This window comes from Manis javanica, chromosome 3 (genome assembly GCF_040802235.1).
Source record: "Manis javanica isolate MJ-LG chromosome 3, MJ_LKY, whole genome shotgun sequence".
Taxonomy (NCBI): Eukaryota; Metazoa; Chordata; class Mammalia; order Pholidota; family Manidae; genus Manis; species Manis javanica.
In genome coordinates this window covers 207,893,295-207,910,153 of record NC_133158.1, presented here as the reverse complement: position 1 = coordinate 207,910,153, position 16,859 = coordinate 207,893,295, and the positions used below count along the sequence as shown (strand labels likewise).

Here is a 16,859-nt window from a genome sequence, read left to right as displayed (position 1 = left end):
ACCCTACCCACCTTTTAAAGTTCATCTTAATGCAACTCTTCCTGACAACAGGAATCTTCATCAGCAATCCTTTCCTCTGGATTCCTTCTGCTGTTTTCAATGCTACTATCATATAGTATTAACTACTCCTTTAAGTAAGTTAGTTTCTCTTCCTTTTTTATGTTAAACTCTTTCAAGGTAGAAAATATCAATTTTCCTTCTTCTGGTCAACACAAACCCAGACTCATATAAGATATATTGGACTCGTAAGATAAATTCCACTTCAACATAGGATGTAGACACCTGGACCCGAGCATTACTCTTGCACTAACAACTGGGATAAGCCAGATAAGCTTAAAAATTACAATTTTCTTTGAATCCAGCAGTCAGTTGTGGTTGCAGGACATCCAAAGAGGAAAGAATAAGGGGAGACTGGCTTGGGTACAGCAGAACAGAGAGGACGAGATGCCAGGTGTCCTACAAGTGGGGAGACGAATGCCGTTAACTTCCTCAGTGAATTGTTCAAGACTTAGTGTGGGCCAGAGGGACAGTACTGAACCCTCGGGCTCCCAAATACAAGGATGCTTTGCACACCTCCCAAGCTCTTCTCCAGGGATCTCCTCTGGAAGCTCATGACAGACATTGGGGGCTGGGTAGGAGAACAGAAAGAGCCTCCCAGAGAGAGTAAAGAAGCAGCTGCTACAGGAAAAAAAGCAGGATGCCAGCCATACCCAGACTCTTCTCTAAGGAACAGAAACCTTCAGGCCCTGGGGGAGAAGGAACAACCTCCGACATCCCAAGGCGGAGCTGAGTACCCTTCATGGCCATGGGTCTAACACACGCAGACACAAACAGAACCACAAAAGCCTCTACTCCTGAGAGAGGGCACACAAAAATCCCGAGCCCCGAATCTTGTATTGATATCAATGGAGGTTTTCTCTCACTAAGGGAGGGCCGGGAACTCTGCCACTGAACACCTGCAAAACACAGAGAGCAGAGTTTTGCTGTCATGGGAAGGACGGGCAGGTCCCTAAATAGCTTCACTCCTGAGACTCAGGACCTGCCTAGGATGGAAACCAGACAAAGTCAGAAAAGAATCCCACCAACCTCTTTTCCCCACTACCAGATTGTAGGAAGCTGGAAAGAATATGACTTCCAAACGTACAATAAATAAAGACATTGGACAATAGAGTCACCATTTTCTAGGACCCATCCTAGAGCTGAGTTGCAGGCGACAAACAAAGCTGAAATTGAAGGAAAGATAGACTGGCACCTACAGAGAGAGCCAGGGATGAATATCTGCTTACCTGGGCAGCTACAACCAGATGCTAGTAACAACTCATATAAAGAAATCTAAAATTGAGAAAGTAAGAGCCTGGTATGGCAAGAGAATATACAAATCATGGGGGCTTCCCACGTAAGGGGAATTTTCGCCATGCACTGATATGAGAATTCTAACATAGCCCCCATTATAGCATGACCCTGGAGGAGACAGACAGCAATGAAAAGACAGGAACCCCTCCAAGTCACCTCTCCCCGATCTCTGCTGTGGAATAAGCATGACCCAGGGTGAGAGTCCTTTACTTGCCTTATTCTAGTCTCAGCCCAAAACTAAGGCCTTACACTTCTGAGAGAAGAGCAACAAATGCTGGCACCCTCAGGGCACTGGTGAAGTCTCAGTGTAACTCTGAACAGGAAGGAAACACAAACAAAAACCTCTACCCCAAGAGGAAAGGGGCAGAAGGGCAGGAGGGCAGGAGTACAGGCTGGGCTGTATCACTGGAGGTCCCCACCATCTGGTCCTGGAGTAGGACCACCTGAGACAGTAAGGGACACAAGACTAGCCTAAGACTGAGGCTTAAAGAGAACAAGAGAGAATGCCCTCCTCCCACCAAAGGTCTAACAATCATGCAGTCACAAGTGACAAAAGCCTATTCAAGGGGGAGAGAGAACAGCATAAAGAAGAATTTTTGTTGTTAAGCCACACAGCCTGTGCTGTTATGGCAGCCCTAGCAAATGAATACACAGACCATTACAGGATTAAACTACGAAAGACAATGATAGAAATATTATAATATACTTCTAAATAATGCATGATCAAAAAAATAAAAAAGAACTTAGAAAATATTTTTAACTGAACAAAAACGTACACACACATATCCAAATACCTAGGATGCAGCTAAAGCAGTGCAGCATAGGAAATTTATAGCCTTAAATGCTTATATTTGAAAAGAAGACAAGCCTCAAATTAACAATTTAAAATTCTGCCTTAAATAACTAGAAAATGAGCACATTAAATTCAGAGAAAGCAGAAGGAATTCAACAATCAAGATGAGCAGAAATCAATGAACAGAAAGCAAGAAAACCCATCAATAAAGCAAAAGTGGTTTTCTTCAGATCAATAAAATTGATAAACCCTTACTTAGCCAGACTGACCATGAAAACAAAAGACACAAATTACTAGTATCATGAAGGAGAGAAGGGACATCACCACAAATCCTACAGATGTTAAAATGATAGTAAACATAAAATCAATAAATTTGTGCCAACATAAACAAAATGGACAACTTTCCTTAAAGAGACAAAATACCAGAGTTCACTCAAGAAGAGATAAATAACCTGAATAGTCCTATACCTACTAAAGAAGTTGAATTTGTGGCTAAAAACCTTACCACAAAGAAAATTCCAACACCCTATGGTTTTACTGATGAGTTGTACCAAACATTTTAGGAAGAAATGATGTCAATTTTACTCAAATATTGCAGAAAATTAAAGAGTTTGGGAACACTTCATTTTAGGTGAACAGATTTACCCTTATATTCAACCTAATAACAAAACTTGAAAAAATACTTAACAGGAAAAGACAACTACAGACCAATATCCTCATGAATACAGATGCAAAAATTCTCAAGATATATTAACATGTAGAATCTAGCAATATATAAAAAAGCAATACATTAACCATGCTGGGTTTATATGGGATATAGAAGATTGACTAAACATTTGAAATTCAATGTTATTTACCATGTCAACAGACTAAAGGAGAAAACCTACATCATCTTCTCAATAGATACAGAAAAAAGAGCATTTGATGGACCTGTCCTATAGAACCACTGTTTATTTCCAAACAAACCTGAACAATGCCAACAGAATGATAAGGGGTGCACATTGTAGACATGTAAGCAAGGCCCACAGTTGTTCCAGAAAATTCTGTTGCTCTGAAAGAAATAAATTGACATAACATCATATGATTCTCTACAATACATTTTCTATAGAAAAATTCATCCAGAACTCTAAATGGTTAGCAGAAAAACTCACATTGTGAATAATAACTCTTAAATATTTCTTTCAGGTTTTGAATTTGCATGAGGCATTTTTTTATACAATGGTTATCATGTCACTGAAATCCAAGCACCTGGATAAAACCACTTTTAATAATTTACATCTCACGTTCATAATTATTATATTTTTCATTATGGAATTCATCCATTTTCTGGAATAAAGGGGTTTTTTTTTGTCCTGATATTTTTTTTGTATATATCTTATTTTAATATTAGTATTAATATTATATGCTTCGTTTTAATTTTTACTTTCCTCATATAATTTTATATCTGCTTACTTTTATTTTCCTTTTTCTCTGTTTTAGCTATGGTAGAATTGGAGTTTGAGTCCATCCTGAAGTATTCATTGTTGAAATGTTAGGGAGAAAGACAGTTATAAGCGGGATTAAAAGAAGGTGGGGCCCACCAAGAACTCAGGGGGCCAATCAGATAAAGCCAGAGAGCCAGAAAGGACTCACAGAGTTGACGCCCTTTGCGATGTGAGCTCATCCCACATGCGCTCAATCTGGGCTGACCGTGAGACTTGCTCTAGCTAATGCAGGTGGGATAGGGCAGACATGGGGCAGGCAGCATCATGAACTTTTCCTGCCTTGATGAAAAATGCTGAGCTATAAACAGTACATAAGAACAGGAGAGACTCAATCTTAAGGCTAAGACTCCATTTTAGAAACCAGGGAGTTAGGAGGTAAGATTCTTAACATATTCTTTAGTGATCAGTCAACAATCTATCTTAAGGCATGACAAGCAGTCTTAACTGATATATTCCCTGTGCTGGGGGGTAACCACTATCTTGGAGAGGAACAGGATCAATAAATTCCTTATGTTAAGTTTATTGTACAGAATTATCTGGAGGACTAAGTGTGGATGAGGACATGGTGTCCCTCGTTGTAGATGGACATCATGAGACCACGTGTCAAGCCTACACACACCCTCAACCTTTTACCTTTACTCCATTCTTGAAAGCCTTAAAAGATGGAATCCTAAGCCCTTAAGTGCGCCTCCTCTCTGAGGTCGTCCACACTTGCCTTTCTTCAAGTGAGTCACTTTCTCTGTTCTACTCCAGATAAGTAGTGAGGGGCTACTAAAAGCTCTGATTTGGTCTTGCAAGTTCCTGTCGCTGGGGTGACCTGGACAGATCTGCAGCTATATGATCATGTTCCTTAGAGGCTTGCCTGAAAATCTCTTTCTTTGCCTTTAGGAAGTTCTCAAAACATAACCCCACTCCATCCAGTGCTCTGCAGGCTCCCCCAGATCCTAGGGATTTAGTTCCCACACTGTGCAGAGTCAAGCAGACACTGGACGCCAGGTGACACTGGCTTGAGGAGTTGGCAGGGGATTTGGCCCTTAGGCTGAGCAGCAGTTCAATGAGCCTCCCTTTCCTCCTTCTGTTTTTCTCTCCTCTCTTTTTTATTCAAGTAAACCCACCTTTATCTACTTTGACTCTAGTGCATTCCTCCCTTAGAGTGTTTTCAAATAAAAGTTTTATTCTTCTTTACAATTGTATCTGTGTCCAATTCTTTGTTGTGGCGGCACAAGAACCTAGGAGAACCTGTGATTGAAACATTTGTTTTGTTGAAGGGGGAGTTGAACCACTTGCATTTATTTCCATAGGTGATACATATGTCCTCAGCAATTTTAATTTGTTTATTGGTTTTGTTTCATTTTGTTTTTCTTTCAATTTGCAATGGTTCCATGTGCTTTCTCTGTTAGTATTCTTCTGCTGTTTGTTTAAGATCCTGGCCTAGTTTGTCTCTAGAAATTTGCAAAGTATGCATCATTTGAGAAAATTCCCTTAATTTCATTTACAAAAAAAGCTGACCCTAAAGTTTCCTACTTAACAACATCAAGAGTGGGGAGTATTGTTTTTGACATGCAAATGAGGAAATTAGAGAACTTCTTCCCACTTTTCATCCCCTGTGGAGTTTTCAGATACTTGTTATTTTAAACATTTTGCAACATACATGATCTTGTATAGATTTATAGCATTTATGTCCTCTTTTACATAATTACATTGTAAAGTTACTTATGCTTAAGTCTACATTTGTGTGGGCTCCATTCTCATTACTAGCTCATTTCATATGAATGCAATCTTTCCCCATTATGGAGTTATTTATTTTGGTTCCCCTTTTTAGTGGGCAGAGTATATCTGGACTCTACCTGGTTATGCCTAGGTATAGGTACTTTTGTCAATTTGTTAAGTAAATGGTAAGGCTTTCAATTTACAAGTGAAAGGACAATTATTTCCTTCCTGTTTATTCTGGCCTATGCAGGAAATTTTGATATTGGACTGCAATTTTTTTTATCTAAAAATCCGTCAACTTGTCCATGATTTTTTTCTCTCTACCCTATTGCTTTACAATATGGAAATATTCTATAATTTGAGCATGGCCCTAGAGGCAGTCTGGTAAGAGTTGAATTCCATTACTACTTACGAGCAATAATACCCTGGAAAAATCACTAAACCTCTCCAAAAGCTGACCTCTGCCCTTTGGTGGATCCTTGAGTCTGGAGCTCAACTTTCCCAATTAAAGAACCGTGGCAGCCATTCTTTAAAGACGACTCCCAATGAGCCAGGCTCGTGGCGTTCACATCCTGTGTAGCATCTTCTCTTGAACCTGAATAGGTCTGTAAGTTGCTCTTGACCCAACGAATATAGTTTGGGTCATAACAGGCCTTGAAGCTTTCTCCTGAATCTCTTACAATCCTTCTTTTGGGGAAAGCTAGTCACCTTGTAAGATGTCCAAAACCTTGAGACTGCCATGCTGGGGGAAGGCCAAGTTTCACCACCTGGAAAGCTGCATATATGTGTGTGTGTGTGTATATATATATATATACAGAGAGATGACCAAGCAGCCCTCCGGCTCAAGTCATACCAAGCAAGGCACCAGATATATAAATGAAGACTTATTTTAAGCCAGAATATTATGGGTGGAAGTGTTATACCTAAGAGATAACCAGCACCAAATATTAGTTAATTCTGACAGGCTCTAGTCTGCTTATTTCTTATGACACCCACTGTATTTAGGAAGTAAAACTCAAGTCACCCCTTGCTGCTTCCTTCTGTTTGATTCCAGCTACAAACTGTAGAGCAGAATTTCCTTAATTTCTTTTGAGACATATGCTGAGCAGTCTTGTGCAATTTGCAGCCACTAGCTTTATTTTCCCAGTTTTTGTTTTTTTAAATAGTCATTTAAAAGGTGCGGGATTAGAATATAATACTCAATTTTCCTTCTCTCCTAGAAGTTTGTCCTGGCTAGTGCTTAAAGCCAATCATTTCTTTTAAAACATTGACTTTAAATCATTCTTGCCTTTATCTAAGTCATCTTTCCTTTCTGTATACCCAGTCAAAGCAAGTCTTATGAATCCTGATAAATGATTAGCTTATCTTTAAAAAAAAGAAAGAAAAGCAAAAGAAATACTTGGTTGAAATGTAAGAACATACTTAACATAATATCCAAGAGCACTTTTTAAACTGTTAGTCCCCTATGTGGAAGGTCCTTCCTCTGACCTTATTCCCTGAGATACCACTTGCTTTGTTTGCAAAGGCTTTGAACAAAGTTTCTAGGCTAAACACCATGTAACATACAAAGGGGAAAATTTATACATACGTGAGTAACTGAGCAACATCATGATGTTTTCTTCTTAGGAGGACACCGCCCTTCCAGCCAGAAAAATTCTCCAAGGTAAAGCTTGCTTTTGGGATTATCTCTATTTTATCCTTGTCATTCCAGATTTCCATCCCAACTAAGGCCACGTGAGTATTGAGTTTCTTATAAAGCTGTCCAAAGAGAGAAAATGACCAGGCAATGACTCATCATGATGATACTATCGTTTAACATTTTCAATGTAGTTTATTTAGATTTTCAGATGTATTTATTTATAACAGTACTGTAAAACCCTCCTTTCGAAACATACTTGTGCATGGAAGTTACCATGTGATATAGGTGTTAGCACCCCTATTCTTAGACTCCTTGGATATTTCAGGTCTGTACACTCTTTATTTTGGAGCAAAGATCCTACTGAAACAAACTTTTTCTGCTTGTGACCCCAGGAAGTATTACAATTTTGTATCAGTAGCTTATTAGTATGATTCCACTTTAAGTACATTTACTCAAATGCTTTGTAACATTCTCAGAGTAAGAATGAATGAGGTTGACTCATTGTATTTCACAACTAGCTGGTTTGAACAGTAGAAAAGGAATATGCTATGTGGAAAAGCCCTGCATCTGTGAGTCACAGGAAAGTAAGAAGTTCTCTAATTTTTAAACTTGAGTGACCTAAGTAACCAGCAGTGCATATATGGGAACATTGAGAAATAAAACAAGTTAAACTTATGGGACAATGCACTCTAAAAATGAAAGCTTAAATTGCTACTATAGTTTAGACAACTGCACAATGTTGGTCAAAGAGTAGAAAGTTCCAGTTACAAGATGAGTAAATTCTGAGGGTCTCATGTACAGCATGGTGATTATCATTAATAATAGCATATAAGACATTTCATAATTGCTGAGAGTAGATCGTGAGCCTTCTCGCCACAAAAAAGAAAAGGCAATTATGTGACCTGTTGCAGGTGTTATCAAACCTGTGGTGGTAATCATTTTACAGTACATAAGTGTATCAAATAAATATGTTGAAAACCTTAAAATCATTGGTTATATGCCAGTTATATCTCAATAAATCTTGGGGAAAAACAGCACAGTGACAGGCTTTCTCCTGGGACAGATTTCTGCTGAGAAACCTGAAGAATTTTTGTAAAGTAGTTTAGAAAACACTCAAAGTATGGAGGAATGTAATTATCATCCAAAGAGAAGTAAAAATCTAACTAGATTAAAATCCATCCCTTGATTATGCCCTCAATTTCTGGTTCCTTTCTTGTTTTGTTTTACTTACCCGACCAAACTCCGGTCGTGGTTGAGTGACTCCCACCACATCTGTCCTTCAACGCCCTGAATAATCTTGGGAAAGCACCCGACTGGGACTCCCTTCACTCTGAAGCCAGGAATACTTGCCGCTAGTGGTCTTTCCCTCCCTCCAGCAAGCCTGCTGCATTTCCAAAGTCCATCCACTCCCATGGTCTTCTGCACATTTTTTTCATACTTTCTCCTCTTTCTTATCTAACCTTTTCTTTTAAGTCCTCACTTTGAGCAGATGCCCCTGCTTCCAAATTCACAGACCGTATAGAAGCAATAAAAGGGAACTTCCACAAGCTCCCACCATCAGTCTCCCTACTGACCTGCACCTGTTTGAATGACCTGCACCTTCCCCTTCCTTACGATAGGGATGAATGGGAGCTTAAGGCTAACTTCTCCACTTGTGCTTGACTTCCCCCATGCCTCCCAGATCAAGGAGATGAGTGCAGCCATTCTTCCACTGTCTCCTATGCAATCATTCCCATCAGCATAAAGAAGACGTGGGTGGCCAGGGGAGAGAGGAGGTGGGCGGGAATTTCTCTTTAAGGCCCTTCCCCTCTAACTTACCCTCTGCTTCTCTGCTCCCATTGATAGTAAAACCTCTGGAAAGGATTTTCTGTATTTGCTGTCTCTAATTCTACACCTCTGGCTCTTTCTTGGACGCATTCCAATCATGCTTTCACTCTTAACTCCCCCGAACCCTGCTTCATCCAGGTGACCAATAACTTCTACTTGGCCAAATCCAATGGCCGATCCTCAGTCCGCAGAGGAATGTAACATCATTGATCATTTTTTCCTTTGATAGATTTTTGTTTTCAGGATCCTCCAGGGCAACCCTCTCTCCTGGATTTCCTCTCACTTCACTCTCTAGTCCTTGGGCTCTCTCAGCTTCTCCCCGACTGACCTCTGCTCAAAGAAGTATTTCAGGAATCTGTTCTCGGGCTCTTCTCTACCTATCTACTCACCCTCTGTTGGTGTTCTACACCAGAGTTAGCAAACTTTCTGTAAAAGACCAGATAGACAATATTTGAGGTTTTGAGATTCTATGGTGTGAGCTGCATCTATTCACCTCCTCTGGCATTATAGCAGAGAAACAGCATCAGAAAATGTGTAAACAAATAGGTACGGCTGTGTTTCAATAAAACTTTATTTTATAAAGGAGCAGCAGGCAGATTTGGCCCAGAGGCTAACTTTTGCTGACCCATCTTATGCCATCTCTACATACTGCAGACTTACAGATTTTTATCTCTAGCCACCCCTTGCTCCTAAGCTCCAATTTTGTATATCCAGCATTTCCTCATTTTTATACAAAAAGATATCTCAAAGTTAACAAGTTCAAAATAGAATTCCCAGTCTTTCCTTTGAGTCACTCTCCCCCACCATTGCTCCCCATTCTTGAAGCTGCTCAAGTCAAAACCCTTTATGTCACATGGCTCCTATTTTTCCTCTGCTTCTCATCCCCTACCCTCCTCATACACCCTGTTGACTGTATCAGAGATCAACGACTCTCAAAGGTCCACTATCACTGCTTTCACTCAAGCCACGGTCATCTCTTGCCCTAGATTATGGCACAATTTTTCCCATGTGGTCTAGTTTCTGCCCTTGCTTTCCTTCAGCTTATTTTCAACTTAATGGCCAAGACGACCTTTTAGGGACACACATGTGAAACTGTCGTCCTCAGCTCAGGCTCTCCAATGTTTTGCTTATTCAAGAAAAATAGCTAAACTCTTACACAGCCTCACCAGGGCCTTTGGGTCCTGGTCAGTGCTACCTGTTAGATGCCATCTCTTCCCCCCCTTCCCTGGCTTACCTCCTCCCAGCCACAATGGCCATCCTACTGCTCTTCCAGCAGGACAGTGAAGGTTCTACGCTTGCGTCCTTTGCTGGGTTTTGTAACCCTCCCTTGGGCCACACCCCAAAGGTCACCTTTTAGAGAGGCTTGTAATATCTTAGGGTTGTTTTGAGTATTCAATGAGATCATGTATTGGATGACAGCAATGTGCCAGAGCTTGGCTTATTTTGTTGGTTTTCCCATTTTCTTCCTTAGATTGACTTTCTATTGTTTGTCAACATTTTCTTCCTGGGTGTTATTCAACAAAGCCACCTTTTATACCTTCATGGACCTCAGAATAATGTGGCAAGTAGGAGAGAAACATCTCTATCATGTAATATTAATACTCAGTCAAGTAGCAAAAGCTGTGGTCACCCCTTCAAAAGCCGGTCAGTGGTATTAGTCTTTGTAGTATTGACTTTGCTTCCCTGCTTCATGAACATTCAGACATACTGATGATATCACCCAACAAATTGCTGAAATTACATTTAATAAAATATATCATACCATGTTGATGTAATTGACCATTTCAAAAACCCTCTTTCTTATTTCTTCTGTATCTTGATTATACTTTTTAAACTGAAAAACAACCAAGACAAAATATGAGCATTAATAGAAATGAATGTAACTGGAGGTAAAAAAGGCAACTTCAGTGTATTTTACTTACCAGTAGTTATAATTGATGATCAGTTATAAAAGTCAACAGTGAAAAGTTGGAAACAAACTGCTTCCTTGTCTCTCTAGCTGAATTAATGCACTTTGGGAGTAGATGTGATGTTTCGTCCCCTGAAATACTAGCTTACTGCAAAGCTCTAAGGAATTATTCCTAATGTATTTTCAGTTAAATATCATGGTTTCCTAAGCTGTGCATAATCAGTACCGGGAATAGCTCATTCATTAAATATATATATATATATATAAACAGTAAATGAATCTAGCATAAGAGAGGCCAAAGCTTTAGCGCCTGAACTAATTAACTTACTCACAATATCATAGCATAGAATTTTCCCCTGAGACCACACATGAGGACCTCAGGCTTAGAACATTCAATATATGAAAATGCCTTCTTATAAAAGAAGATAAACGGTGAATATTACTAAAAAATTGCCTGTTTCAGAAGGTTCCCTTCACTAATCTTTGATATTTACCATTCCCTGATAAGCATAAATTCTAATTTACCAATTATTTAGCTGCTTAAAGAAGACAAAATTATAAAAGAATTCAACTGGAAACTGTTTGGAGCCTTTCAGATCATGAGAAAAGAGAATTTTAGTGCAAAAATTTGAGTTTATGCATATCACATTTGTTGGACATTCCTGAAAAGGAGAGCTCATCAGTCTAATTACAGGTCTAATTTCCTAGGTTCAAAACAGTTTGTGAAAAAGAAGTGCCCATATTCATGATTTTTAAAAACTGACCCACATATTCAGTATCTTACATAATAAATGTATGTAGGAGGTACTTAAAAAAAGACATTTATCCGATATAGTTACCACACTATTATCCAGGACCAAATAATATTCTATGTATTTCTCACGTTCCCAAGCCTTCTGGTCTTTCGATTTCTGTAATAAACATGAAAAGAGAAATTCCTAAGACAACATATTTACATGCAAGTGTCATTTTTTAATTTTTATTTGAAACGTGTAATTTTAGAAGAGATTAGTTAGTACCTGGGAATAAAGGGAGTCAATATTATCATTTTAACCCTAATTAGCCAGAATTATTTATAGACTAGGCTCAGAATGTGAGAGCTAGATGAGACATCAGTGATATTCTGGTCTGACCTCTTTATTTCACCAGAGAGTTTACCGATTGCACAATTAATTAGTAGGGGTACTAGAACTAAAGCCAAGTCTATGGATTTTTTAAGCAGTGGACTTTCTCTACTCTCCTGCCATGAAATAGAGAAACTTTGAATTCAGCATCCCCCTACTGCTGTGTTTAGTGCCTTTTATTGCTGCCCCAGTGATTACCCCTTGGTTACCAATGGCTCAATGAGGGCCACCGTGGCACAAGATCTGCTCTTTCCTCCTCAGGCAGACCTGGGACTGTTTCCTACATTACAAGCTTCCCTATCTTCTGTTCCTTTCTCTTGACAAAACAAAACAAATAAAGACAAAAAACAACACGTTTCTAGTGGATTATCCCACTGCAAAGCAGCAGAGGCATTATTCACACTAAATCATAAACCATGTATGTTTATTATATTTCATTTCTGGAAGTGTTTGTCTTTTAACAGGTAAATAAGCTTAAATTAGCAAGAACAAATTGCTGAAGGCAAACTTTAGGTATTACCTAAGGAGATATGCATTTGCCTCACACCCTATACAGGAGCAACCTACTTATTAGTAATTATTCTGCACCAACAGAGCTCTAGGGATACAGCAGTGAAATAGACACAGTCTTTGTGCCTAAGGAGCTCACAATAGACTGACAAACATAGATATATCAGATGGCAATTAGTGTGACGCAGAGGAGTAAATGAGTGCTATGTATTAAGTAATAAGGTAGTTTTTCAGAATAGAATGAAAATCTCTGAGCAATAGCCTCTTTAGAATAGACATATTAATGAAAGTTGACAGAGTAATAGACATTGAAATAACAATAGACATATTAATGAATAATAGAATAATAGAAATAGAAATAATGGTAAACATATTAATGAAAACAAGTAGCCAGGTAAGGGAAGATAAATTGGAAGAAATAACTGAGCAAAAAGACTAGTGTGAATTGATGCTAGCATGTGTAAAGCACAGATTAAAAGTTTTTGTTTGTCTGAACTTAATGAGGGAGGTCATTTGTGAGTGGGGAGTAGAAAGGAGGAGGAGATTAGAGGGGTAAGTGGCCCTAATCATACAGGGGTTTGTCACACATTTAGATTTTGTACTATATGCAGTGGAAAGCCATTACAAGGTTCTAAACAGAAAAGTGACTCGATGTGATTTAGAATAAAAGAATCACTTCACCTATGGTGTGGAGTGTGGATTCCACTAGGGCGGGCATGAGAGTGGGGGATCAGGTAGAGGGTGCTGTCACGGTTACTGTGAGCTGGGTGGTGCATGTGGTCTTTAGGAAGAGGGAGCAAAGCATAAGAGTTGGAACGTGTGGAGGCACCTGCTGACGGATACGATCCAAGGAGGAGTGAGGGAAAGAGGGACCAAGGACAGTTTCCAGATTGGTCCTGAGTAAATGAATGGCAGTACCATTAACTGAGATAGGGGGAAAATGAGGTAGAAGCAGATATGGTTTGGATTTGGAAATCAGTAGCTCTATTCTAACCACATTCAGTTTGTGATATCAGACATCGGAATGAATGCATGAAGTAGGTAGTGACTTTCAACAGTCTGGCCTTTAGAGGAGGGGCCGAAGGTGAAGATCTAAATTTGATAGAAATAGTTCCTATTTCAATAAGACATATCATAGGATGAGACAACCCAGAAAGAATGGGTAGATGAAGCAAAGAATGGGTCTGAAGAATGAGCTTTATGAGCGCCTCTAGATTTGGTGATCAGCCAGAGGAGGGGAAACAGAGCTGCTGGGAAGGAGAAGAGGTGGGAAGAAAAGACTGATGTTGGGATGCCATGAAAGCAAGGTTATCTGCACAGGTTAACAAGGACCTGAGAGAGAGAGAGAGACAAGAGGCCATACCAAGCTACATCAGGAGGTCAACATTCACAGGGAAATACAGGTATGTTCTGGGTTCTCAGGTATCATCTCAACAGTAAAAGTCAAACCCACAGCAAATTGAACCCAATAGAAATATTATTTTATTCAAATCAATTCTACCCAGTGTTTATAGATTCTGAGAACACTTTGAAGAAATGATTGGATATGAGATGTATCCTGAATGAAATGAATGTAATAATGACAAAGATTTTTTTTATACATCTTGCAGTTTCAAACACAAGCCATATTTATTTTGCTTCTGTGACTAAAAGCCAAATCTCATACATGAAAGAATATTCTAACTTCCTGTTGGCAGATTTTACATTTATTTTACTCATTGCCACATCCCTAGCACCTATGGCAGTACTTTAAGAAAGATTTGTTGAATGAGTTCATTCCTGAAGATAGCAGGATGTTTTACAAAGTGATAATACTTGATGCCTTTGTTGTACATTGTATTGTGAAAGTTGTCTGCTCCTAGAGGGCAAGCATTATATTTGTACTTCTTTTTAACTTTTTAACCCTCGCATATTATCATTAATGATAGTAGATCCACAAGTACTTATTCAATAACTCATCAGCAAACATCAAAGTTTAGTGCCTCTATGGCCTACTAATTTCAACAATGACTGTGAAGTTTCAGTCAATCAATCACAGCTGCTAAGACAGGAACCCAGGGCAGCCAGACAAGACACATGGAAGTATTGCAGATAAAACATAAATGTTTGCATACGTCCAGACTGGTGGCAGGTGAGGCCACATTCTGCGGAAATGCATGTGCCCATAACACGTCATCCATCCCGCAGGAGCTGTTAGTCTTTGCATAGGGCTCATACTTGTAGAGTGCATGTTTCTGTTCATCCTGATGAGTGGCGCTTAAAGGTTCAATGAAGTACCTCTGGTCCCCCTGACTGAAGTAGCCCCTGAAAAACATGAGAATCCAGGTTTCTTTAAATATTTACTCTGGCATTTCAGGACTATAGACTGATAGACTCCAAAACATTACCAATGTCAAAACATTGGAAGCTTAGGACAGTGGAATATAGTGTAACATTACAGCTGAAGTCACGATTAGACATCACATAAACTGATTTTCTGTGTCAGGAAATGGGGCCTGTTGGGAAGAAGGGACTTTTGCAACATCATATAGCTAACTCTGTCAGCTGGCACTGGAATGGAAATTTCCGAACTCCAGTCCCGTGTTCTTCCAACTCTCATGCCTTATCTGTTCTAAAGGTGCACTGAAAAAAAAGAGACTTTGGAGTCTTATAGATAAGGGTTAAAATTCTGGGTTTATTAATTATTAGCTGTGATACCAAGGGGAAACTACTAAAAATCATAGCCTTAGTTTCTCCATCTATAAAAACAAAATAATAATAATACCTACTTAATAGGATGGCTGTAAAAACTGAAGATGATATGTAAAACACATGATTAATGGATATTATCAATATCTTCTCAATTCTCTCTATTGAAGCCCTGAGCTAAGATTCATTTAACAAATACTTAGGGTGTATCCATTATCATTAGGCACTGGATTAAGGGCAGGTGGTAGAAAAAGACTCATGATCTCTCCTCTCATGGAGCTTAAATTCAAATAAAGAAGATGGAGGTACATAAAATGTGATTTTTATGTGACATGGATGTAATATACCTAATTACAGAAGAGAGTTGCTAGGAAGAAAAAGTACAAGAACATGTAACAGGGAGATTGGTTTAAATGTACATAAAATTATAAGACAAGAGTGGATGTGGTGAGAGAAATTAGGTGGTTTATTACAGTGACCTGCTTAAAGGATCATGGTAGTTTGGACAAGGATGTGGTAATAGAGCAAGAACCTCATGAAAATCTCAGGAAATATTTAGAGCAGATGCTCAATAGAGCTTGATAATGGATTGAAAATGGACAGTTGAGAGGCAAAAAGTCATCAAGGAATCTAGATTTCTGGAGGGCAAGTGGCTGGTTTATTGTATCATTCGCTGAGATAGGGGACACTGGAAAAATACCCGGTTTGGAAGAAAAAAATCATTTGTTTGTTTGGGATATATTTAGATTGAGATTTCACTTAGACATTGAGATACAGATGTGGAGATATGGAAAAAGAAATTAAATAATCCAGCCTGGCCATCAGATGAGATTTCTTACTGTAGACAGACTTGAGGAGTCATTAACACACAGGAAGAAATGGATACCATAGGCATGGATGGAACAGCTGGGGAGAGAAGTTAGAGTGCAGGGGAGAGGAGTTCCCATTCCCTAAAGATTCTGACTCCAATACCTGTTTTTTTTGTAAACAAGCAAACAAACAAAAACAACTCTACAAGCAATTCAAATATGCAACTTATAAACCACTATCAGGAGAAGCCATGTTTCCTTCAAATTTCAAAATTCTTGAGCCCTGACAGCTCATATTCAACTATAGTATAATGAATTATAATTGAGATTCCTTAGCTTTATTAAAATACCCCTCCCCATCACCACAGGTACAGACACGCCCTTCATGACGCTTCACCTTAGACCCGCGCATGCGGTGATACTAGCATCAGAAACGTTTTCATTCATGATGTGTCCTTGGTAATAACAGTCATCCTAAAGAAAAGGGAGAAAGGGATTTGTAAAGGAAAGCATGCATGTGTTTTAGACTGCTAAATTTGAATTTGAAATATTGAAACAAGATCTATAATGTTTTCAAATTGTTTTATGTTGAACAACAGTCAACTTAAAGATAGAAAACAATGTTAAGGCTTTTGTGGTTAAAATTTTTAATATTTAGTTACTCATCCCAAATACTTAAAGAGTGTCAACTAAATATTGGCATTGTAGAAAAAAAAGATAACAGGGGTGAATACAGTCCAGAAAAGACAAACTTACAAATGTAAGTTTAAAACCTCAGACCCCCAAAGTATCAGATAACCATTCTTTCCCTTGGCTGATTGCTCACTATGTTTTTTCTAACACCTACGAGCTCTTCCCAGTGAATGGGTTATTCAGACTGCATTATTTCTTGATTTATCCAAAGGGTATGTACCAGGATAACTATATTAGTACAACATCCCTGACTCCATTTGGGGCAGAATGCCAATCCTAAGAATTTTCCATGTGCATGTACTTCAATCAAGCATGCCTTT

General features: G+C 38.9%; 1 protein-coding gene and 1 long non-coding RNA gene across 6 annotated transcripts in view; one reads left to right on the top strand and one right to left on the bottom strand.

Annotated features, from left to right (window-relative positions):
- LOC118973592 (uncharacterized) overlaps window positions 1-16,859 on the top strand; it is a 69,842-nt gene that overhangs the window by 38,946 nt on the left and 14,037 nt on the right. For all 5 annotated transcript variants that reach the window (XR_012129652.1, XR_012129651.1, XR_012129653.1 and 2 more), the window contains one exon: window positions 6,967-7,003. This is a non-coding gene — a long non-coding RNA (uncharacterized lncRNA). The remainder of the gene's footprint in view (window positions 1-6,966; window positions 7,004-16,859) is intronic.
- ADAM28 (ADAM metallopeptidase domain 28) overlaps window positions 1-16,859 on the bottom strand; it is a 56,937-nt gene that overhangs the window by 26,367 nt on the left and 13,711 nt on the right. Inside the window, exons 5-10 of the mRNA XM_037024729.2 lie at window positions 16,244-16,320; window positions 14,464-14,653; window positions 11,555-11,626; window positions 10,569-10,640; window positions 6,929-7,098; window positions 3,113-3,197 (exon numbers count right to left, since the gene is read on the bottom strand). Coding sequence (XP_036880624.2) covers window positions 3,113-3,197; window positions 6,929-7,098; window positions 10,569-10,640; window positions 11,555-11,626; window positions 14,464-14,653; window positions 16,244-16,320 — 666 coding nt within the window. The remainder of the gene's footprint in view (window positions 1-3,112; window positions 3,198-6,928; window positions 7,099-10,568; window positions 10,641-11,554; window positions 11,627-14,463; window positions 14,654-16,243; window positions 16,321-16,859) is intronic.